Source organism: Cebus imitator, unplaced genomic scaffold (genome assembly GCF_001604975.1).
Source record: "Cebus imitator isolate Cc_AM_T3 unplaced genomic scaffold, Cebus_imitator-1.0 Scaffold346, whole genome shotgun sequence".
Lineage (NCBI taxonomy): Eukaryota > Metazoa > Chordata > Mammalia > Primates > Cebidae > Cebus > Cebus imitator.
The window spans coordinates 388,385-408,550 of record NW_016107661.1 but is presented as its reverse complement, the minus strand read 5'-3'; the positions used below and the strand labels follow the sequence as shown (position 1 = coordinate 408,550).

Here is a 20,166-nt window from a genome sequence, read left to right as displayed (position 1 = left end):
ACAGAAACCTGTGCTTACAAGGTTGACAACCAAGTAGATGGCACCATGAAGACCCCAAAGGCGAATGTGCTGTCCATAGCTCAAACCTGAGGCTGTGCAGGCTGACCTGCTGGCATCAAGTGGCAGCCGACCCCAAGTCGGGCGCCTGGCCCAGGAGTTCACCTCGGGCTGCCTGGATGTAGACTTGGCCCCTCTATGCAACCTCTACAGATGACTGCCTCCTGCCCCATCTGTGCACCTAAAGAAGGCCCGAGACCCTCCCTGGGTGTGGGGCATGAGACCCCAGGGTCCTGGTCTCATGTGTGTGGGCCCGCAGTGGCTGTGGTGATCCTTCCCAGGCCAGGCCACACAGCAGAGGTGTGGCCTCTCAGACACTGCCCTGCAGGGCCACCCCGCAGGATCAGAAGTCACGCTTGTGGCTCTCAGAAGCCCAAGTCCTTCTCCCAGCCCCTCCCCTCCAACACCTTCCAAGTTTTTCCATCAGAATGAAACATCTGAGGTCCTTTGAAAGACCTTACTGGAATTCTGCGTCACTTTAAGGTAAGCTAGTCCTAAATGCACCTTCTGCTGTGAGCTGTTTGGGGCAGGCTGCTGCTATTATCAGGGACCTGGGGCGGTGCCAGCTCCTGCACCTGTGACCCACCCCGCCCAGGCCACTGCTCAGCCAGAGTCCGGAGGGACAAGAGGCCCTTCCAACTAAAGCGCATCACCATCACCCAATGCCAGGCCCAGGTCACCGGGTGACCCAGGAGGACTGAGCACCGCTTGGCCCTGGGGTCAGGAGGAGGTAACGAAGCAGCCACAAGGGAGGAGCTATGCCCCTAAGCAGCAGCTTCTGGGTCACGTCTGAAGCCACCGAGTTCCCCGTTTATCTCAGTTCCAGAGCTGCAGACCTCCTTGCGGCAGATGCGGAGGTACCAGTCTGAGCCCCCACTTCCCTCCCGGTCTTTGGAGCTCAGGATTTGAAGCTGAGGATCTTATCCCAGCAAAGCAGAGAGTGAAGGTACTTGGCTGACGGGGCCTGCCTAGGCCCGAGCCTCTGGGAAAGGTGAAAATGGCAACCCTTTCTCCCGGCCTTGCCGCTCCCCGCTGGTACCCGGTGCCCCCCCCCCAACCTGTCCTCTGTGCCCTGGCCTGGGATGTGCTGCTGCATCTAGACAGATGGCCTACATCAGGCCTGGGGTAGGGGTGAACCAGAAGCCACTGTCCCTGTTCTCTGTGGCCCGGGGCCCCCGATGCCCAGCACAGCATGTGGCACCTGCTTCCGCTCCGTCTACAGCTCTCAGGCTCTGCTAAGAGTTCACCTGGCACCCAGCCTGGGGCCTGTGGGCCCATGGAACAACCAGGGATGGGGGAAGATGTGATGATCCCAGCGGGGCCAGAACTGCCCTCCTGGCAGCCAGCAGGAGGCACAGGGAAAAGGAACCCATCCTCTTACAGGCAGCCTCTCTCCCCTCCTGTGGCCAAGCTGGCCCCAGGAAATGAAGGGGCTTTGGGGCAGACTCTACTCCCAAGAGCCAGGCCCTGCGCGACGCTGCCTTGCAGCCCTGGGCTGCATCCTGCTTCAGGGTCAATAGCAGGGGAATGGCATAGCGCCAGCGAGAGAACCGAGCTCCACCGGACCGGCCCCTGCAGCTAAGCATGGGCCAATGGAGCAGGGGCCTCCTCCCGGGGGACTGAGACGGGCACCCAGCCCCTCACCTCCAGCCCCCCAGCCCCTCACCTGGCAGGTAGACGTCAGCAGGTGGGCCTCGGCCACAGTGCTCAGGGCTGCTGTCCTGCAGGACGTTCTCAATGGACGGTGCTCGGGTCCCTGCAGGCAGAGAGCAAGGTCAGGGACCTACAGGCAGGGGCCAGGTCCCAGCAGGTCCCTCTGGGCAGGACCCAAGGACTGCATAGCCACTTCAGGGTCCCCAGGATTGGGCTCTGACGGGACTCCACCTTGACTGCACCTGCTCTCCCAGGACCCTAAGGACGGGTGCTTTCCTTTCTTCCCCTACTTCCCACCCTCCAGCATGGGGCTTTCTCCCCCCGTTTTTACACTGTGTCCCGGATGCTCAGAGCATGGGGTTTTGCTTCTGACACAGAAACATTACACATCCACATTTCAAAAACAGGACTGAATGCTGACAGGTGCTACCCACACCTGGCAGATGGCCCTGAAGGGTGAACAGCGTGTCCTGGCCCCGTCACCCATTCAGTCCCTCCCAGCCAGGATCCCAAGTGCCACCAAGCTGGGAGGGGTGCCTCTTGGCTGAGAGTTCCTGGGGCAGAGGAGAGGCTGGCCCAAACCCGCCGCCCAGAGCCCTCAGACCCCAGTGAGCTGGGGCCACCTGGTCCCAGCATGCAGTTTGCACCCATGGGAAGAGGGGCTCACCTTGCTTTGGTGACGACTCATCAACCTCTTCTGTTAGGAAACTCTAGGAAACAAACAAAAAACACAAAGAATGAATAAAATAAACACAAAAACAGGAAACTCTAGGAAACAAAGGGGAAAGTGGCCTGGAGCTTGGAGACCTGCAGCCACCACTCCAGGACAAGTTGCCATCAGCCATGGCCCTCCTGAGACCCAGACAGCCACTACACCAGGGGGTGCTGTGTCCCCAGACCGAGGCTAAGGAGCCAAGATACTCAAAGGGCCCAGAAGTGCGGGAGTGCCCAGGCGGGCAGTGGGATGGGGTGCGATTCCAGCGATGGGCTGGTGGGCTGGCCGGGGCGGGCACATTAAGCCTCCCGGGGGGCCTCACCTCAGGGGAGCTGCTTTCCCGAAGGGCCAGCTCTGCGCCACCCAGTGGGAGAGGGGCATTCACATCCTCAGAGAGCCTCTCCTCGTCCTCTTCGTGGATGGGGGAAGACGGGGACCGCAGGGCGCTGAGGACAGAGGAGAGAGTGGGCAGGGATGAGAGGATAACGACAAGAAATGCCAACTCTGCCAAAGCCGTGCAGGGCTACTGCCCCGCTGGCACTAGCGGGCCCCTGCACACGCCTGCCAGGACCCATGCAAAGGACACTCCCTGGGGAGGCGCTTCCATCGCCCACCACTGGGACCAACCCAAATGGCCAGCAGGCAAAGGCAGCCACCACAGACCCACCCAACAGAGGGGCCTCTTTCCCAGCACACTGGCACAGACCTAGGCTTCCTCTTCTTTCTATAAAGAGAAGAGAAACAACTGGTAGTTCCTGGGGTGGAGAAGCAGCAGGAGACAGAGGCCCCTGTTTCTCTCTCAGTTTTGGTGCTGCCTCCTCATGGGCATGGCAGGTGGCTGGGCGGCTTCCTGATACTCTTCTAGGAGAACCAACACGCCTGTGGCAGAGTCCCCGGGGCAGCTGCTCTGCACCCCACAAGGCTCCAGGGAATCCACAACTGACCCGGGGCCAACCCCGGGAGCTAGGCCCTCAGAAGGCTGCCATGTGAGTGACAGACAATGCAGTCATCGCCTGGAGCGGGACCACGCCCCGTGACTCGTCAGGGGCGAACTGCAAGAGCAGTGAGTGTGCCTGGGTCACTGTCAAGTCCCGAGTCCCGGCTGCCCTGGCCGCTCACTGGCAGAGAGGGCCTACGTGACCAGCCCCCAGGAAAGTCCAGGAACCCTCAGACTCAGAGGGCCTCCCCGTGGCAGAGATGCGGCACGGACCCCTGCAGTTTCCCCGCCGAGAGCATGGATGCGCGTGCACACCATGTGGCCCTGGTCGGGGGGCAACGCCTCCGGCTGCCCAGACGTTCTTCCTGCCTCGTCTGCTCTACATTCTCTGCTATGATAAACTTTATCCACAAGCCTAACCTGCTATGGGGTCTCAGAGTCCTTCTAGGGGATCATCATATGGAAAACACCAGAAACTGATTTGAAACCACAAATCCACCCACTCCACACGCATGCCACCACACCCGCCCCATGCACCCAGCCTGCCTGCCACTCACCTGTCGGGTGCCTTGCTCTGAGGCCTGCCCTTCTGGCGGCTGCTGTCCAGGATGTGATCAATGGTGGCGAGTGGACAGCTGGCCTGGGATAGGCCGTCCGAGACACCCGAATAGGTGATTTCTTCATAAAGAGGGGCTGAGGGGATGGCCGGGGAGACAGCCCGGAGGCCGTTGAGCGCCTCGAGCAGCGAGATGGGCTCATAGCCGGGTGGGACGCTGTCAGAGCTCTGCAGGGACAGGGCAGGTGAGGGAGGCTCATGCCCAGGGACCACCTGCTCCCTAGACCCTCTTCCTGATGACCTTCTATCCACTGTCCTTTCGGGAATTTAGACTACCCTGCCCTCAGAGGGTGGCCCAGAGCTCCCTGGCAGCACCGATGCCCTCCCTGCCTCAGCCATCAGCTCCAGCATGAACCCGGATGCCCAAATGCCCACGCTGGTGCCTGGGATGATGGTCACGAGGGCATCTGCCAAGAGCTGCCCCAGCCCTGGCCTCAGCCGGCCCCTCCCTGGCTTTCATTCCCGCCTGGCCACAGGTGGAGAGAGAAGTGTTAGTGATAGACGGGAGCTAGGAGCGGGGGCAGAGTGAAGCCATGCCAGAGGCGAGACAGGGTCGGGGGCTGTCCTGGACCAGGGAGAGCTGAGCTGCTGGGAGCTGTGCCCTGCCCAGGCCTCTGGGGGCTGACGTGCTCCAGGCAACACTAACAGGTGCCCTGGCTAAGAGCCGCTGTTCTCCCCTCATGGGGAACAGACAGAATGGAAGAGGCTGAGGAAGACGAAAAATGCCCACGGAGCCTGTTCTCATCCCAGTGCCTGCCTACCGCGGTGTGGGTCACCTGGGGAAAGGAAGTAAGATTGTAGGGGCCTGCTTGGTCCCCACAAAACCAGGCTGAGAGGCAACACACTCAGCATTGCTCCTTCCGGGAGACCCCGGCCTGCCTGACTGAGCTCCTAGAAGGAAGGGGAAAGTGAGATGGGTGGGAAGTGCCTGGGATCATGGACAGGTGGGAGAGCAGGCATGGCCCAGGATTCTTTTCTGTACCCCACATTTACTCCCATACCTGCCTCCAATTAAAGATAAATAACTACACAGAGTCCCCTTACCCCTCTAGAAAGGAAGACGCGCTCCAGGTGGTTCCGGAGCGGCCTCCACCTCTCTAAACACCAAGGCCCACGGGATTTCGGCTGGGTCTGCCCGGGCTGCAGAGGCTCCAGGTAGGCCTGTGCTGCACCCTGCCTGCTCCCTGGGGCACAAGGAAAGCCCAAGAAAACCAAAGTCCTCAGCCCAAAGAGCTCGAACCCGCAGGGTGAAGGAGCAGGACGCGGGACAGAGAAGCATGTGCGAGGGGCACGTTTGCAAAACGCAGCAGCGATGTTAGTTCCGCCTGCAACATCCATTCCACTGCCAGCAAGAAAAAAAAGGGAAACGGCACGGGGGCCACGCGGGGCAGAGGCAAAGCTGAGGGGAGGGCAGCGAGGCCGGCAAGCCTGCGTTTTGCCCACGGACCAAGAGCTCGTCTGGTTTCACAAACTCCCTGGGCGGGGAGGCCAGGACTGGGAGAGCAGAGCTGACAGGTTACCCGAATCAGACACTAGCCTGGGGCGGAAACCATCTCCCCTATTTGACGTGGGTTTAAAAATGAGGGCGCGGGGCAAAAAAACATAGCCAGAGGCCCAGACACTTACTGTTTCCCTTTTAGGTTTCTTGCTGGTCAGGGAGGCGGGGTGCGGCTTTGATTTTTTAAAGGGACACTGTCAAGATAAAAATCATATGTTTTACAACTACCACCCCCGCGCGGCCCTAGAGTGGGCTGGACAGGTCTCTGACTAGCTGTCCTCTTACCACGCCGAGGCCCAGAACTTCAAAGCCTTGCAGTGGATGTGAATCTTGGGACCATGCTAAGGACAGGTTCTGACTTGGGTCTGGGTGGGTTGTGTGTGAATCCCAGCAGCTCCCAAGAGCGGTGCCGCGGAGCCTGGTCTCATCCCAGTGCCTGCCCACCGCAGTGTGGGTCACCTGGGGCAACAGATTTGGCCAAGGTGGACATGAGAGCAGCCGGATGCTCCCTAATGCGGGATGGGTGCAGGGTGGGGATCCTGAAGCTACCCTGGTCAAAGTCCCCCAGCCACTGCCCGGGCACTGCCACTACCTACCAAACATGAACCCCCTAAAGAGGGCTGTGGAGAAGACAGCTCCAGAACCACCCACCCCACGATCATCTTTAGGGACTCGCTGGAGAGAACGTCACAGTGGCTCTTTCTGGCACTACATGGAACGCACCTGGCGGGTGAATAGGAGTGTTTGTTTTCGCCCCCTGAGGAGGGGAGGGCGGCTCTCTGGGTGGGCGCCAGCCCTTCTGGGGGCTCACAGCCACCTGTCACACCTTGGACCCCAGCGCCCTATGCTGCAGGGGAATCTCAGCTCACTCAATGTAAGAGGGACAAACACAGAAGGACCTGCCAGACCCTCAGCCACCAGGACACAAACAGGGAGGGGCAAAAACAAGTGACAATAAACCTAGCTACCGCCTGAGCATGGATCACTCCCTCTGTGAAACTCTCTCAGGGGCTACTCCCCCAGGGGCTGCTTCTCTCTCCACCAAAACCCAGAGCGCACGCAGCATTTCCAAATCAAAGCCAATGCCAAAAGTGCCAGAGGGCGTGGTGCCAGGAGCCCCGGATGACAGGGGATGTCAAGCCATGTTTCTCCACAAGCTTCAAGACCAGGTAAGATTTTAAAGGAGAAACCCAAAATCTGGGTTTTAAGGGAAATTCCAGACTTTTAAACATTGGCCCCATTTCAGAAATACTGCATCTGCTGCCAGGGAGGCCCACAGGCCCCAGGTCAAGGCCCTGCTCAAGGGGGCTTGTAAGGAGCCTTTGACAGCAAAGGCGGTGTCTGTAAATGCCAGTCCTTGGGGCTCTGCTCCTCTTTTCTGTTTAGAGAGGCAGCAGGGCCTGCAAGAACCAACGACTTCAAACAGCCACAGCTAAGAGCCCAGAAAGGGATGCACCCTGACAGTGCTTGTGGCCAGCAGGGAGCAAGGGCCCGAGAACCAGACTCTGGGCCAGCCAATCCCTGTCACCTCCCCCACTCTGCTCCCCACTCACCACAGCCCCAGTCACCGTCCCCGCCTCTGTGTCGGTCTGTCCATATCTCTGTCTTTCTCTCCCTGTGTCTCTTCACATCTCTGTCTCTCCACGTCTCTCCCTGTCTCTGTCTCTCCATGTCTCCCTGTCTCTGTCTCTCCACATCTCTGTGTCTCCACATCTCTCCCTGTCTCTCCACGTCTTCCTGTCTCTGTCTCCACATGTCTCCCTGTCTCTCTCTCTCTACATCTTTCTCCACATATCTGTCTCTCCCTGTCTCTCATTTCTCCCTCTATCTCTCCCTGTGTCTCTCCACATCTCTCCCTGTCTCTCTCCACATACCTCCCTGTCTGTCTCTGTCTCTCATTTCTCCCTCTATCTGGCCCTGTGTCTCTCCACATCTCTCCCTGTCTGTCTCTCCCTGTGTTTCTCTATATCTGTATCTCTCCATCTCTCCCTATTTGTCTCTCCATGTCTCTCTACATCTGTCTGCATCTCTCCCTGTCTCTCCATATCTCTTCCTGTCTCTGTCTCTCCCTGTATCTCTCTACATCTCTCCCTGTCTCTGTCTCTCCACATCTCTCCCTGTCTCTCATTTCTCCCTCTATCTCTCCCTGTATGTCCCCACATCTCTCTCTCCCTGTCTCTCCCTATCTCTCCCTATCTCTCCGTCTGTCTCTCCCTGTGTCTCTCCACATATCTCCCTGTCTCTCCATCTTTGTCTCTCCATGTCTCTCCCTCTCCCTGTCTGTCTCTCCCTGTGTTTCTCTATATCTGTATCTCTCCATCTCTCCCTATCTGTCTCTCCATGTCTCTCCACATCTGTCTGTGTCTCTCCCTGTCTCTCTGCATCTCTCCCTGTCTGTCCTCATCTCTCCCTGTCTCTCCAGATCTCTCCCTGTCTCTGTCTCTCCCTGTCTCTGTCTCTCCCTGTATCTCTCCGCATCTCTCCCTGTCTCTGTCTCTACACATCTCTCCCTGTGTCTCTTCACATCTCTCTCCATGTCTCTGTCTCTCTCTTTGGATTCTTGGAACCAGAGTTCCACCTCCCTTGTGTGGCTGAAGCAGGGTCTGCCCTAGGTTCCCATGAGGGAGCCTGGTGGGCCTGGAGTTCAGGAGGAGGGTCACCAGCGCTCCTCGCACAGCGACTCATGAGGGAAATGGCACAGCTCATTCACTAAGAACCACAGGCTGGAAGTGGTGGCTCACACCTGTAATCCCAGCACTATGGGAGGCTGAGGCATGAGCATCACTTGAGCCCAAGAGTTCAAGACCAGCCTGGGCAACAAGGTGAAACTCCATCTTACTAAAAATATAAAACATCAGTCAGGCGTGTTGGTACATGCCTGTGGTCACAGCGTCTTGGGAGGCTGAGGTGATAGAATTGTTTGAGCCTGGGAGGTGGAGGCTGCAGTGAGCTGAGACTGCATCACTTTGGGTGCACTCAAACCTCAGTGACAGAGCGAGACACGCTGCCTCAAAAATAACAACAAAAAAAGCACCTGGTTCCACCAAGACCACGACCGCGCTCAGCCCTGACACAGGCACTGGAGGCTGATGGTGGCAGCACTGTTCCCAGCAGTGGCATCCCTGAACCTAGCCTGGCCACATCATTTATGCCTCACAGCCACCTGTGGGGGCCACCCCTGCCCACTGGACAGAGGAGGACATGGGGCTGCGGGCTGACGGTCTGGGCCCTGGGCCTGGTCCGGGCACTGACGCCCCTCTCATGCCCACCCATCCCGCAGGCAGGAGGTGGCACTTACAGAGTGCTCGTCATGCTCCAGGCTCTGGGCCAGGACAGGACTGAAGGACACGGGGGACAGGGCTCCTGGCTTCTTCCGCACTGCCCGGATCTGCAGGAGGGCCCGGAAAGCTGAGGCAGAAGGAGGGCTCACATCAGGCCGGGATGCCCGGCCCGAAGGCACCCGCCAAGCCCCAGGGATCGACCCCCACCCAACCTACTCACCCCACCCCACCCCACCATGGTCCTGGGACAACCCTGCTTCCAGATCAAACAGTCTTAACAAAATGGCCCCAGGCAAGGAGACACAGCAAGGCCATGCAGTGCTGCCCAAGGCAGGGCTCCACAGGGAGTGTCTACTGGGGAAACTGGGGCAAAAATGTTACACTGTGGAAACAGGTGGGGAGTCACGCTGGGGAAACTGAGGCAAGCACATCACATTGCGGAAACTGAGGTGGGGAGTCACGCAGGGGAAACTGAAGCAAAGACACCACACTGCAGAAACTGAGGTGGGGAGTCATGCAGGGAAAACTGAGGCAAGGATGTCACACTGGGAAAACTAAGGCAAGGACGTCACACTGCAGAAACAGGTGGGGAGTCACGCTGGGGAAACTGAGGCAAGGATATCCCGCTGGGGAAACTGAGATGGGAAACCACGCTGGGGAAACTCAGGGGCACAGACAGCAGCCACTGGGAGCAGGGAAGATAAACCAGGACCTGGATGCCCTGTCATCCCGCAGCACCAGTCCTGCTCACACAAGGCCCCACAGGCCACTGTAGAATGTTCCTGAGACACCTTTAGTGAGGCGTGTAGGCCACATTTCATCAAGAAACAGGCCAGGAAACCGAACAACCAAATCACCAAACAAAACCAGCCGCCCTCAACAAACCAAAACAGGAGAGCATCCACGATCAGCACAGGGGCAGGGCCGCGGGACTCCTCTGTGTCCATTTCTATTTTATTTTTTTGACAAAGAGACTTGCTCTGTCCCCAGGCTGGAGCACAGTGGTGCAATCTTGGCTCACTGCAGCCTCCACCTCCAGGGTCAAGCAATTCTCGTGCCTCAGCTTCCCGAGTAGCTAGGACCATGTATTATACCACCACACCTAGCTAATATTTTTGAATTTTTAGTAGAGACAGGGTTTCACTATGTTGGCAAGGATGGTCGTGATCTCCTGACCTTGTGATCCACCCGCCTTGGCCTCCCAAAGTGCTGGGATTACAGGCATTAGCTACCTCGCCCGGCCCCATTTTTCCATTCCTACTGAGAACAACAGGCTCTGCCTTCAAGGCCTGTGAGGGGCACATCTACTGCCACCTCCTTGAGGCTCAAAGCCACACAGGGGCTCTGAACTTAAGTCCGATGGCCCTGACCCACAGACCCCCCACATACTTGAAGATTCTAGAGTTAGACTCAGATCAGGGGACCCTCCCTGGAAAGCAGCCCTGCTGTGTCTCCAGCCACACAGCCTCCCCAAGGCTCAGTCATCAACAATGCCTGCCTCCTAGACACAGACGAGAACTTTCCCCTACAGCCCACCCCTGACCCCACTTCCTTTACCCCCCACCCTACACCACCCTGTGCCTTTCAGACAAAGATGGCCTGGGCTGGCCCTCCCTGCTATAGGATCTGCCAAAGGCTGTGCGGCCCAACGCTCCCTCCAGACCCGGCAGCCTCCTCACTTCCTCCTGGGATCTAGATGACTCCCGTGACCGCACAGCCTGACTGCACAGACCGGCGTCCTCGCGAAGCCCTGTGCCAGGCTCAGGGGTCTGCTGGCCTACTAAGTGCGTATGTCCTACAGCTGCGCAGGCAAATCACACCCACGCCCCAGCCCCGCTGCCAGGACCCAGGCCAAGGATCCCAGGATCCAGGGTGAGGGCCCGCCAGTGGGGCGCAAATTTTGACCTCGTGGATTTTTTTACCCTGAGAACATTTAGGTTCCCTCTACTGGAAGACAAACACTCAACAGTGCTCCATGAGACAGCTTTTCAATGAGGAAATGTCTGGAGTGCTCTAGAAAACCCTACGTAATTCCTTAGTCAATTTTCTACCCAGAATACTTTGTTTTCAGCTCACTGTAATTTTGTTTTTTTTTTTTGGAACAGGGTCTTCCCCTGTCTCTTAGGCTGGGGTGCAGCGCTGGCACAATCACAGCTCATTGCAGCCTCCACCTCCCAGCCTTAATTGGTCCTCCCGCCTCAGCCCCCCAAGTGACTGGGACTACATCCAACACATCTGGCTAATTTTTAACTTTTTGTAGAAATGGGGTCTTGCCATGTTGCCCAGGCTAGTTTTGAATTCTTGGGCTCAAGCGATCCTCCTGCCTCAGCCTCCCAAAGTGCTGGGATTTCAGCTGTGATCTACAACCAGCGTTACACTGCCATTTTTTTAACCAAAATATTTTCTATTTTACTTTTAAAATAAAGATCTGAGTTGACCATGGTGGCTATGCCCATAATCCCAGCACACTTTGGGAGGCGGGTGAACCACTTAAACCCAAGAATTTGAGGCCAGCCTGGGTAACATAGCAAGACCCTATATCTAAAAAAAGAAAATTCAAAAACAAGGCCAGGCGCTGTGGCTCTGCCTGTAATCCCAGCACTTTGGAAGGCCAAGGCGGGCAGATCACTTGAGGTCAGGAGTTTGTGTTCAGCCTGGCCAACATAGTAAAACCCCATCTCTACTAAAAAGACACAAAATAGCCGTGCATTGTGGCACAGGCCTGTAATCTCAGCTACTCAGGAGGCTGAGTCACAGGAATCATTTGAACCCAGGAGGCAGTGGTTACAGTAAGCCAAGATCCTGCCACTGTACTCCAGCCTAGGTGACAGAGTATGACTCTGTCTCAAAAAAATTAATTAATTAATTAATTAATTAAAAACAAAAAACTAGCGACCTGTGGCGGTATGCTACTTGGTCCTAGCTATCTGGAAGGCTGAGGTGGGAGGACTGCTTGAGCCCAGGAGTTCAAAGTTACAGTGAGCCACCTATGATGGGGCCACTGCACTCCAGTCTGAGCAACACATCCTGCCTCAAAAAAAAATAAATAAATAAATAAAACCAGCCAGACATGGTGGCTCATGCCTGTAACCCCAGCACTTTGAGAGACTGAGATGGGCAGATTACTTGAGGCCGGGAATTTAAGACCAGCCAGGCCAACATAGCACAACCCCATCTCCACTAAAATATAAATATTAGCTGGGCGTGGTGTGTACCTATAACCCCAGCTACTAGAGAGGCTGAGACAGGAGAATTGCTTAAACCCAGGAGGCAGAGGTTGCAGTGAGCTGAGAACTCGCCACTGTACTCCAGCCCGGGTGACAGCGTGAGACTGTCTCAAAAAAAGAATTAGTAAAAACAAAGTAAGAATAAAGATTTCATTCACTGAACAATTTTCGTTCAGTCCAAATATTGCTGTAGCATCTGCCCTGGAGTGCCTCTGTGGCCCTTGGTTCTGCAAGCCTTGTCTGGCTGGAGGCAGACATGAAGATCTCAATGCCCCGTGCTGGTATCCCTGCCAACTCTCATGGTAGGTGACTCTGGCAGCCAACGTGCCCACATTCCGCACAGACTAGATGAATGCCCAATGACTAAGAGACCTGTAGCCCCCAGCCCAGGACTGCCGTGATGCAGCCAGTCCCTAACTTCCAGAACCTTCCACAGAGCGGCCAGCTGGGGCACTCACGTAGCCGGCAGATGGGGCAGTTGTTGGCCTGGTAGCGCAGCGTGTCAGCGCAGGAGGTACAGAGGCACAGGTGGCGGCAGGGCAGGATCAGCGTGTCCCGCAGGTCAGACAGGCACACCACACACTCATTGCTGTTGTCACTGTTCTCGTCGTCCGAGGGCTGTGGGGACAAGGGCCTGTGACTCGGCAGCCTCCCAAGGGCCAGAGCAGGGCTCCAGTTTCCTGTCCCCAGCTGTCCCACCCTACTCTGTGGCTGTCATGACAAAGAGAAATCCAGAAGGCAGGAGGAGTTTACCCCAGAACAGAACCACCACGAGGCTCAAACCCAGTGTGAAGCCAGGTCCCAGTGGAGGAGAGGATCTGTGCCCCTCATCCACCACATCATGAGAACATGCTCTCCTTCTGTTCTTCCAACCCAAAGAGAAAATGTGGGAGAGATCCACCCAAGAATCTTAACTTCCTAATGTCAGGGTACCCGCATTTTTGGTTTAAAAAATGCAGTTCACATGTTAGAAATGTTTTCATTAACTAATGGCAGCTACCAGAAATCAAATTAGCAAGTGGACAAAGAGCCAAAACTCTAAAACAGGGATCCACAAACCAGGCTCTTGGGCTGTTTCCCTAAAGTCTTGTAACACTGTCCCACCCACGCATTTCCATACCGACGCTGCTGCTCCTGTTTAATGGCAGCGTGGAGTCCCTGCAACAGAGACCACACACCCAGGCAGCTGAAAACATTCACTCTCTGGCCCTTTTTGGAAAGTTGGCCACCTTCTGGTGTAAAATGTGAATGCACTGACTGTTCTCAGCTGAGGCGAGGCCCAGCCAGGAGCTCTGCTTCTGCCACATGGAGCTACTCCAGCTGTCCTGGGCCCAGATGCCACACTGAAGCGGGCGTGTGAGGCTTTCCGAGATCTTAAGAGCCAGGAGTTTCTCTCATGCCGGTGTGCCTTTAAACAAGATCATCGGCCAGGTGCAGTGGCTCAGGTCTGAAATCCCAGCACTTTGCGAGACTGAGGTGGGCAGATCAGGTGAGGTCAGGAATTTGAGTCCAGCCTGACCAATATGGTGAAACCCCATCTCTACCAAAAATACAAAAATTAGCCGGGTGTGGTGGCACACGCCTGTGGTCGCAGCTACTCGGGAGGCTGAGGCAGGAGACTGGCTCGCCGCTATATTCCAGCCTAGGCTACAGAGTAAGACTCTGTCTCAAAACAAAAACAAAAATTAATTTCATCCCCTGTTCCGTTCCCTGGCTGGGCTGCACCAAGGCTAATTTGTCAGGCACCATGGCTGGTTCTATGGACATCCAGAATGGGCATCCCCCGCCCAGGAGCTGCAGGGTAGGGACTCGCTGCCTTCGGGGAAGCAGGCAAGAATCAGCCGGCAGGGGCCAAACAGCTGAACCTGGAGGGAAGGCAGAACACCGGCCCCCATTCCCAGGCTACCCTGGGGGACCTGGATGGCAATTTATATAACAAGCCAGTGAATTTGCTGGAAAAAAGACAAAATGTTCCATACACTCTGTTAGCTTTAAAAAGACAAAATTAAGAAAAATTGATGGCATCTAGGGGTCCAGGACCCCAGAGGAAGGCATGGAAGGGAACTGGTGCGTCGCTGTCCCCCGGCTGCTCCCATCGAGCGTTTTGTAATGGCAGAGGGAAACCTCACCCAGGTACACACCTTGGTCTCCTGGTTGTTCTTGTTCTCGATGCCATAGATCTCCTGCAGGAGGTAGCTGACCCGGTCCACCTGGAGAGCAGAGAGGGGCTCACTGGGCCCTCACCAACTGTCATGTGAGGGCTCCTCCACACCCACCTGGCCTAGCCCCCCTCCAAGGTACCAGGCGTCCATCCCAAGGACCTGTCCAGCTTGACACCTGCGGGCCAGGAGAGGGTCAGGGAAACTTGCTGTCTGCCCCCACCTAACCAGCAGCACCAGGAACAGGGCTAGAGCCAGTGGTTCTCCCCACCACCGAGGGCCTGGAGCCAACTCACCGGCCCCACTGCCACTCCCTGCCTGCCTCACTACCCCCAACACCACTTGGTTCCACTGCCATCAGCCCCATGAGGGCAGCGGGAGCCAATGCCTGAAGGCACCAGATGGCAGCCTAAGCACCCACTGCTTTCCAGAGCCTCCTTCCATAGGACACAAAAGCCTCTCTAGTTTCAAAGACACCAAGACAATGTCTCCGAGCTGATTCTGTCCTGCTGCCCACTCACAACTGGAAAGCCTCACGCTGACCATGTTGCAAAGGGGTCTGAGCTGCTGGGTTTCCCATGAACCAAAGGCCAGGAGCGCCACTCCAGGGAGTGCAGGACCTGCTGAGCAGCTCTCTCAACACAAGGCCCTGTCCGTCACTGGGGTCTCCTGTTCCCCTGGCACCTGTAGGAGCCTGGACCTGCTAGAGTTTGCTACACCTCTCTTTCGTTTATTGTAATCTTCATTTTAAACAGAGACAGGATCTCCTCTCCCTATGCTGCCCAGGCTGGTCCCAAATCCCCAGGCTCAAGCAATTCTCCTGCCTCCACCTCCCATAGTGTTGGGATAATAGGCATGAACTGCCACACCCAGACAACCTCTCTTCTAAAGAGCTAACAAATGGCAGGGCGCAGTGGCTCACACCTGTGATTCCAGCACTTTGGGAGGCCAAGGCCAGTGGATCACTTGATGCCAGGAGTTTGAAACCAGCTTGGCAAATATGGCAAAATCTCCTCTCTACTAAAAATACAAATATTAGCCAGGCATGGTGGCATGTGCCTATAGTCCCAGCTGCTTGGGAGGCTGAGGCAGGAGAAATGCTTGAACCGGGAGGCAGAGTTTGCAGTTGAGTTGAGATCACGCCACTGCACTCCAGCATGCGCGACAGTGCGAAACTCTGTCTTGTCTCAATAAAACAAAATTAAAATATAAAACTAAATAACATATAACTAAAAAGCTAACAAAAATCATTCCCAAGTGGTGGCTTGAAATGGGTCTTATGTGCCCCAGCAGTACACACAGGGTAACTGCTAGCCACGGCATAGGACGTCTCATTAGCAAGCTCTAACGTTGCTGTTTAGGGGACACCACCCTCTAAATTCTGTGCCTACATATGAGGCCACCTGGAGTAACACTTCCCAATGCAGCATCCCAGGATTACTGACCCCAGAGAAGAGATGGACTGGTCTCTAGTTTCCATTTGTTCTAGGCTATTTGATCCTTCAAGTATTGATTAAGTCAAGCCAAGTTTCTGTCCAACACTGACATATTGGACAATTCGTAAGGAAGAGAAGGAGCTGCAGCCTTTGTTTCCTGTCTCTTTCCTTCCTTTTTCTACTCATCCATTTATTCAGCACATACTTACTGAACAGTATGCTCCAGACAGCATGGTTCAAACTGGACAGAAATCAGGGCCTGCAAGAGTCCCTGCTACACAGTGGGCACGCAATACACATGCTCCCCCAAGACAGGGACCCGAAGTCCCAGAGCTTGGAGCTCTACAGGGAAGTTAACAGGCTCTTGCACAGCTTTTTTTTTTTTTTTTTTTTTTTGACAAATTTTTTTTTTTTTTTTTTTTTTTTTTTTTTGACACAGAATCTTATTCTGTCACCCAGGCAGGAGTACGATGACATGATCTCAGCTCACTGCAACCTCCGCTCCTGGGTTCAAACGATTCTCCTACCTCAGCCTCCTGAGTAGCTGAGACTACAGGCATGCATTATTACACCTGGCTAATTTTTTTATTTTTAGTAGAGACAGGGGTCTCACCATGTTGGCCAGGCTGGTATCAAACTCCCAGGCTCAAGTGATCTGCCCACCTCAGGCTCCCAAATTGCTGGGATTAAAGGCGGGAGCGCCTGTGCCTGGCCTCTGCACAGTTATTTCAAAGGCAGCCACGGTGGTCTAGGAAGACCAGTGCATGAAGACTACTCAAGAGTGTGTGTGTGTGTGTGTGTCTATGTATGTGTGAGTGTATGTACATGTCTATGTATATGTGTGTATCTGTGTATGAGTGTGTGTGCCTGTGTACATGTGTGCAAGTGAATGTGTGTCTACGTATTGTGTGTCTATGTATGTGTGTGAGTATATATGTTGTCTATGTATGTGTGTGTGAATGTGTGTTTATGTATATGTCTGTATATCAGCATGTCTGTCTGTCTGTGTAAGTGTGTTTGTGTCTGTGTCTGAATCTGTGTGTGTGTCTGTCTATGTATATCTGGCTTTTTTGAGACAGTTTTGCTCTCAAAAGGCTATATATTTGTATCTTATAAAAGTCAATGTATCTGTGTATGAGTATGTGTGTGTTCGTGAGTACCTATGAGTATATCTGTGAGTGATTGCACGTGAAGGGTTTTTTTTTTTTTTTTTTGACAGAGTTTCTCTCTCAAAAGGCTAGAGTGCAGTGGGACGATCTCAGCTCATTATAACCTCTGCCTCCTAGGTTCAAGCGATTCTCCGGACCTCAGCCTCCCAAGTAGCTGCGACTACGGGCACCCACCACCATGCCTGGTTACTTGTTATATTTTTAGTAGAGACTTTCACCATGTTGGCCAGTCTGGTGTCGAACTCCTGAACTTGTGATCTGCCTGAGTATGTGTCTTTTAAATCAAATGGGCCGTATTTCATCTGATGACTTACGATTTGCTTCTGCTTTAAAGGCTTCACAGAGAAGCTTCCATCCATATGCTGCAGGGGAAAAAGACACAGAGGTTAAGGCAGTCAAGCTGGCGCCTCTGAGCGCCCCTGTGCAGCCGCCTGGGTGGGCCACCCTGCCCTCGCCAATCCAGGTCCACAGCCAGAAAAAGAAAAAAGATGGGGCCACTTGAAAACTGAAGTGCCAAGATTTCTCCAAACATAGCACTCAGGCCTGGCTTTGCAACTATCTGAAGCCTCCTAAATACACAGCCCCGGAACCCTGCTCTGACCCACAGAACCCAACTCTTCTCAGTTGGTCTCAAGCACATTCAAGTGAAGGCCAACAGGCCAAGTTCAGATGATGGACAAGGGCCTGCTGCACACCAAGAAGCAGCACCTGGCTGCAAACATCAAGACACACCAGTTCCTGCTCTCCGAGGGCCCAGCTTAGTTAGGAAGACAGAGCAGGAGCACACACACACGTGCACACAGCAAAGTGCAGAGCTCCAGAAATGCAGGAACCAAGTAGAACAAGCGCGCCCGGTGGTATCCAGGGAAATACGCCACTCAGAGTTCAACAAGGTTAATCACGGCGTGAGATAGGAGACCTCACAACAACACTTATTATCCCTTCTCAGTCAACCATGACCAGCACTCAGAATTTTCTGATGAGGCTGGTGGGTTCTAACAGAAATTTCCAGAATGTTGGCCCCCCAAAACTAAAGCAGTTTCCTAATGGGAAACTGGAAGCACAGAATAGACCGTTTTGCCAGAGACCAACAGTTTGCCTCTGCCAGAGGTGCAGATGTGTCAATAGTCACTGTGGCTTCTGATGAGGCCAGGCTGGGGAGCCCAGTGCTAAAAACGGAGAAGGCTGCCTCCTGCCCAGGAAACTTGTATCACCACACTCTGTGGTCCTGGACCCAGGAGAGGACAGACTCAGCCTCGTCACAGGACAGATGGATGCAAGGGGCCTCTACCCAGCTTACAGACACCCTGGCCCTGGGGTGCTCTACAAAGACCTAGATGACAGGGAAGAGCTGGACCCTGCACTTAGAGCTCTCGGGCTGCAGCTGCACATGGGGCTGAGGGTGCATGGAGAGCCTGGGCTAAGCAGGACCCAGAGGCAGCGTGAAGCCCCCAGCAGGCAGGCTGGCCTTGTCTCATGGGATCCTTTTCCCATCTTGACTCCTGGGCTGCAGGATGGTGCCAAGCAGACTTGCAACTGCGGAGTGCTGATGAACGTCAGGGCACGCTGGAGGCAGGGCCCCTGTGGCACTACCCAACAAGGACGCATACCACCACCTCCAGCAAGTTCTCAGTGAGCAGAAACCCAGGCAGACGGCAGCCCCTCGACCATCCTGCCAGTGTTCCCAGAGTGTCTGCTCCATGCCAGGTGTTAAACTCAGCTCTGAGGACACCGTGACACCCAAGAGGACAGTGCTGCCCTCATGAACATAAAGTGGGTACAAGAGATGTTTCTCCTGAGTGGCATCAGGAAAGGCCTCCTGCAGGGAGCAAGGCCTGCCTAGCCTGTAGGGTCAGAGTTCCACAGCCAGGTAGGAGAAGGGGCAGTGGGAATGGGGTTCTGTGACACGTGCCAGGTGACACCGAGGACAGTGAGCTTGCTCATCTCTTCATATCCGATGGGGAAGTCAGTCTACCACAGGGAGCCCTCCTTGTGGGAGCCCAGCCCCTATGTCAGCAGGCTCGAAAGAGTTCTACAGGGCTGGCCTCAGTCTAGAAAATTCTCCCTCGACACACTTCAAGTACCATTTGAAAAGCCTCTTGGCTGGGTATGGTGGCTCACGCCTGTAATCCCAACATATTGCGAGGCCAAGGGGAGGATCACTTGAGGCCAGGAGTTTGAGACCAGCCTCAGAAACACAGAGAGAACTCTCTACAAAATTTTTTTTTATTTTTTAATTAGCCAAATGTGGTGGTACGTGCCTGTAGTTCCAGCTACTCAGGAAGCTGATGTGGGAGGATCTCTTAAGCCCAGAAGGTCAAAGCTGCAGTGAGCTGAGATCACACCACAGCCCTCCAGCCTGGGCAACAGGAGATCCTGTTTTTGTTTTTGTTTTTTTTTAAAAAAAGAGGCCAGGCCCAGTGGCTCATGCCTGTAATCCTAACACTTTGGGAGGCCGTGGCAGGTGGATCACCTGAGGTCAAGAGTTTGAGACCAGCCTGGCCAACATGGTGAAATCCTATCTCTAATAAATATACAAAAATTAGCCAGGCGTGGTGGCACATGCCTGTACTCCCAGGTACTGACGGGAGGCTGAGACGGAAGAATCACTTGAACACAGGAGGCAGAGGCCGCAGTGAGCCAAGATCATGCGACTGAACTCCAGCCTGGTGACAGAGTGAGACCCTGTCTCAAAAAAAAAAAAAAAATGCTTACAGCCATTACTGGAGATAGCGGGGCAGAGGGAAGCAAATGCAAAGCCTCCAGACAGTGGCTCTGCCCTGGGACCAGACTTCCGGAAAGCAGGAAGCCATAGGCATGCCCCCACCTGCTCTGGGCCCGAGCTCAGCCATTCCACCAAGCCCCAACCCCTGCTCAGGCTTCTCACCTGAAAAGACCTCCCCTTCCCCAGCTCCCAGGTCCCCAGGAAGCTGACCACCAGATGGCACTTACCTTTTCAAAGGCGGCCAAGAGCACGTGGGCATGGCCGGTCACTTCCACCACTGCTGGGGAGAGAAGGGCAGAGCAGTCAGAGTCAGGGCCTGCCCAACCCAGGCATCTCACCTCCCCAACTCTGGCAGGACTGCGGCACCCGGGGCTTGGCCTGTATAGAGTCCAGAGAGTCCAGAACCTGTTCTGGGACCCACCTTCCTCCTCCCCCGCACTCCAAGCTGCCCCAGCCCAATGCCCTACGCCTGGCCTGCTTCATCACTGCTGCAGGCGCTCCTCCCGCCAACCGAGTGACAAGGGCCTCAGAATGCACTTCCTCGCCATGCAGCCCGCACACCCAGGAGGACAAAAGATGATGCGCTCACTGTCTCCTTCGTCCACCACGGCCTGGATGACCACTGGAAACATGCCCCGGTCCAGGTCAAAGTTCAGCTGAGGAGAGAGTTGGCAAGAAGGGTCAGGACCCACA

At 55.1% G+C, this 20,166-nt stretch overlaps 1 protein-coding gene across 8 annotated transcripts in view; it reads right to left on the bottom strand.

Annotated features, from left to right (window-relative positions):
* Nucleotides 1–20,166, bottom strand: part of MGRN1 (mahogunin ring finger 1) — a 61,572-nt gene that overhangs the window by 5,830 nt on the left and 35,576 nt on the right. For 3 of the 8 annotated variants that reach the window (XM_017505992.2, XM_017505996.2, XM_017505997.2), the window contains exons 6-16: nt 20,063–20,129; nt 19,701–19,753; nt 17,063–17,110; nt 14,126–14,194; nt 12,443–12,602; nt 8,775–8,884; nt 5,605–5,670; nt 3,920–4,146; nt 2,748–2,871; nt 2,378–2,420; nt 1,724–1,813 (exon numbers count right to left, since the gene is read on the bottom strand). In XM_017505992.2, coding sequence (XP_017361481.1) covers nt 1,724–1,813; nt 2,378–2,420; nt 2,748–2,871; nt 3,920–4,146; nt 5,605–5,670; nt 8,775–8,884; nt 12,443–12,602; nt 14,126–14,194; nt 17,063–17,110; nt 19,701–19,753; nt 20,063–20,129 — 1,057 coding nt within the window. The remainder of the gene's footprint in view (nt 1–1,723; nt 1,814–2,377; nt 2,421–2,747; nt 2,872–3,919; nt 4,147–5,604; nt 5,671–8,774; nt 8,885–12,442; nt 12,603–14,125; nt 14,195–17,062; nt 17,111–19,700; nt 19,754–20,062; nt 20,130–20,166) is intronic. The other 5 variants (XM_017505993.2, XM_017505998.2, XM_037730470.1 and 2 more) reach the window with 3 other exon arrangements.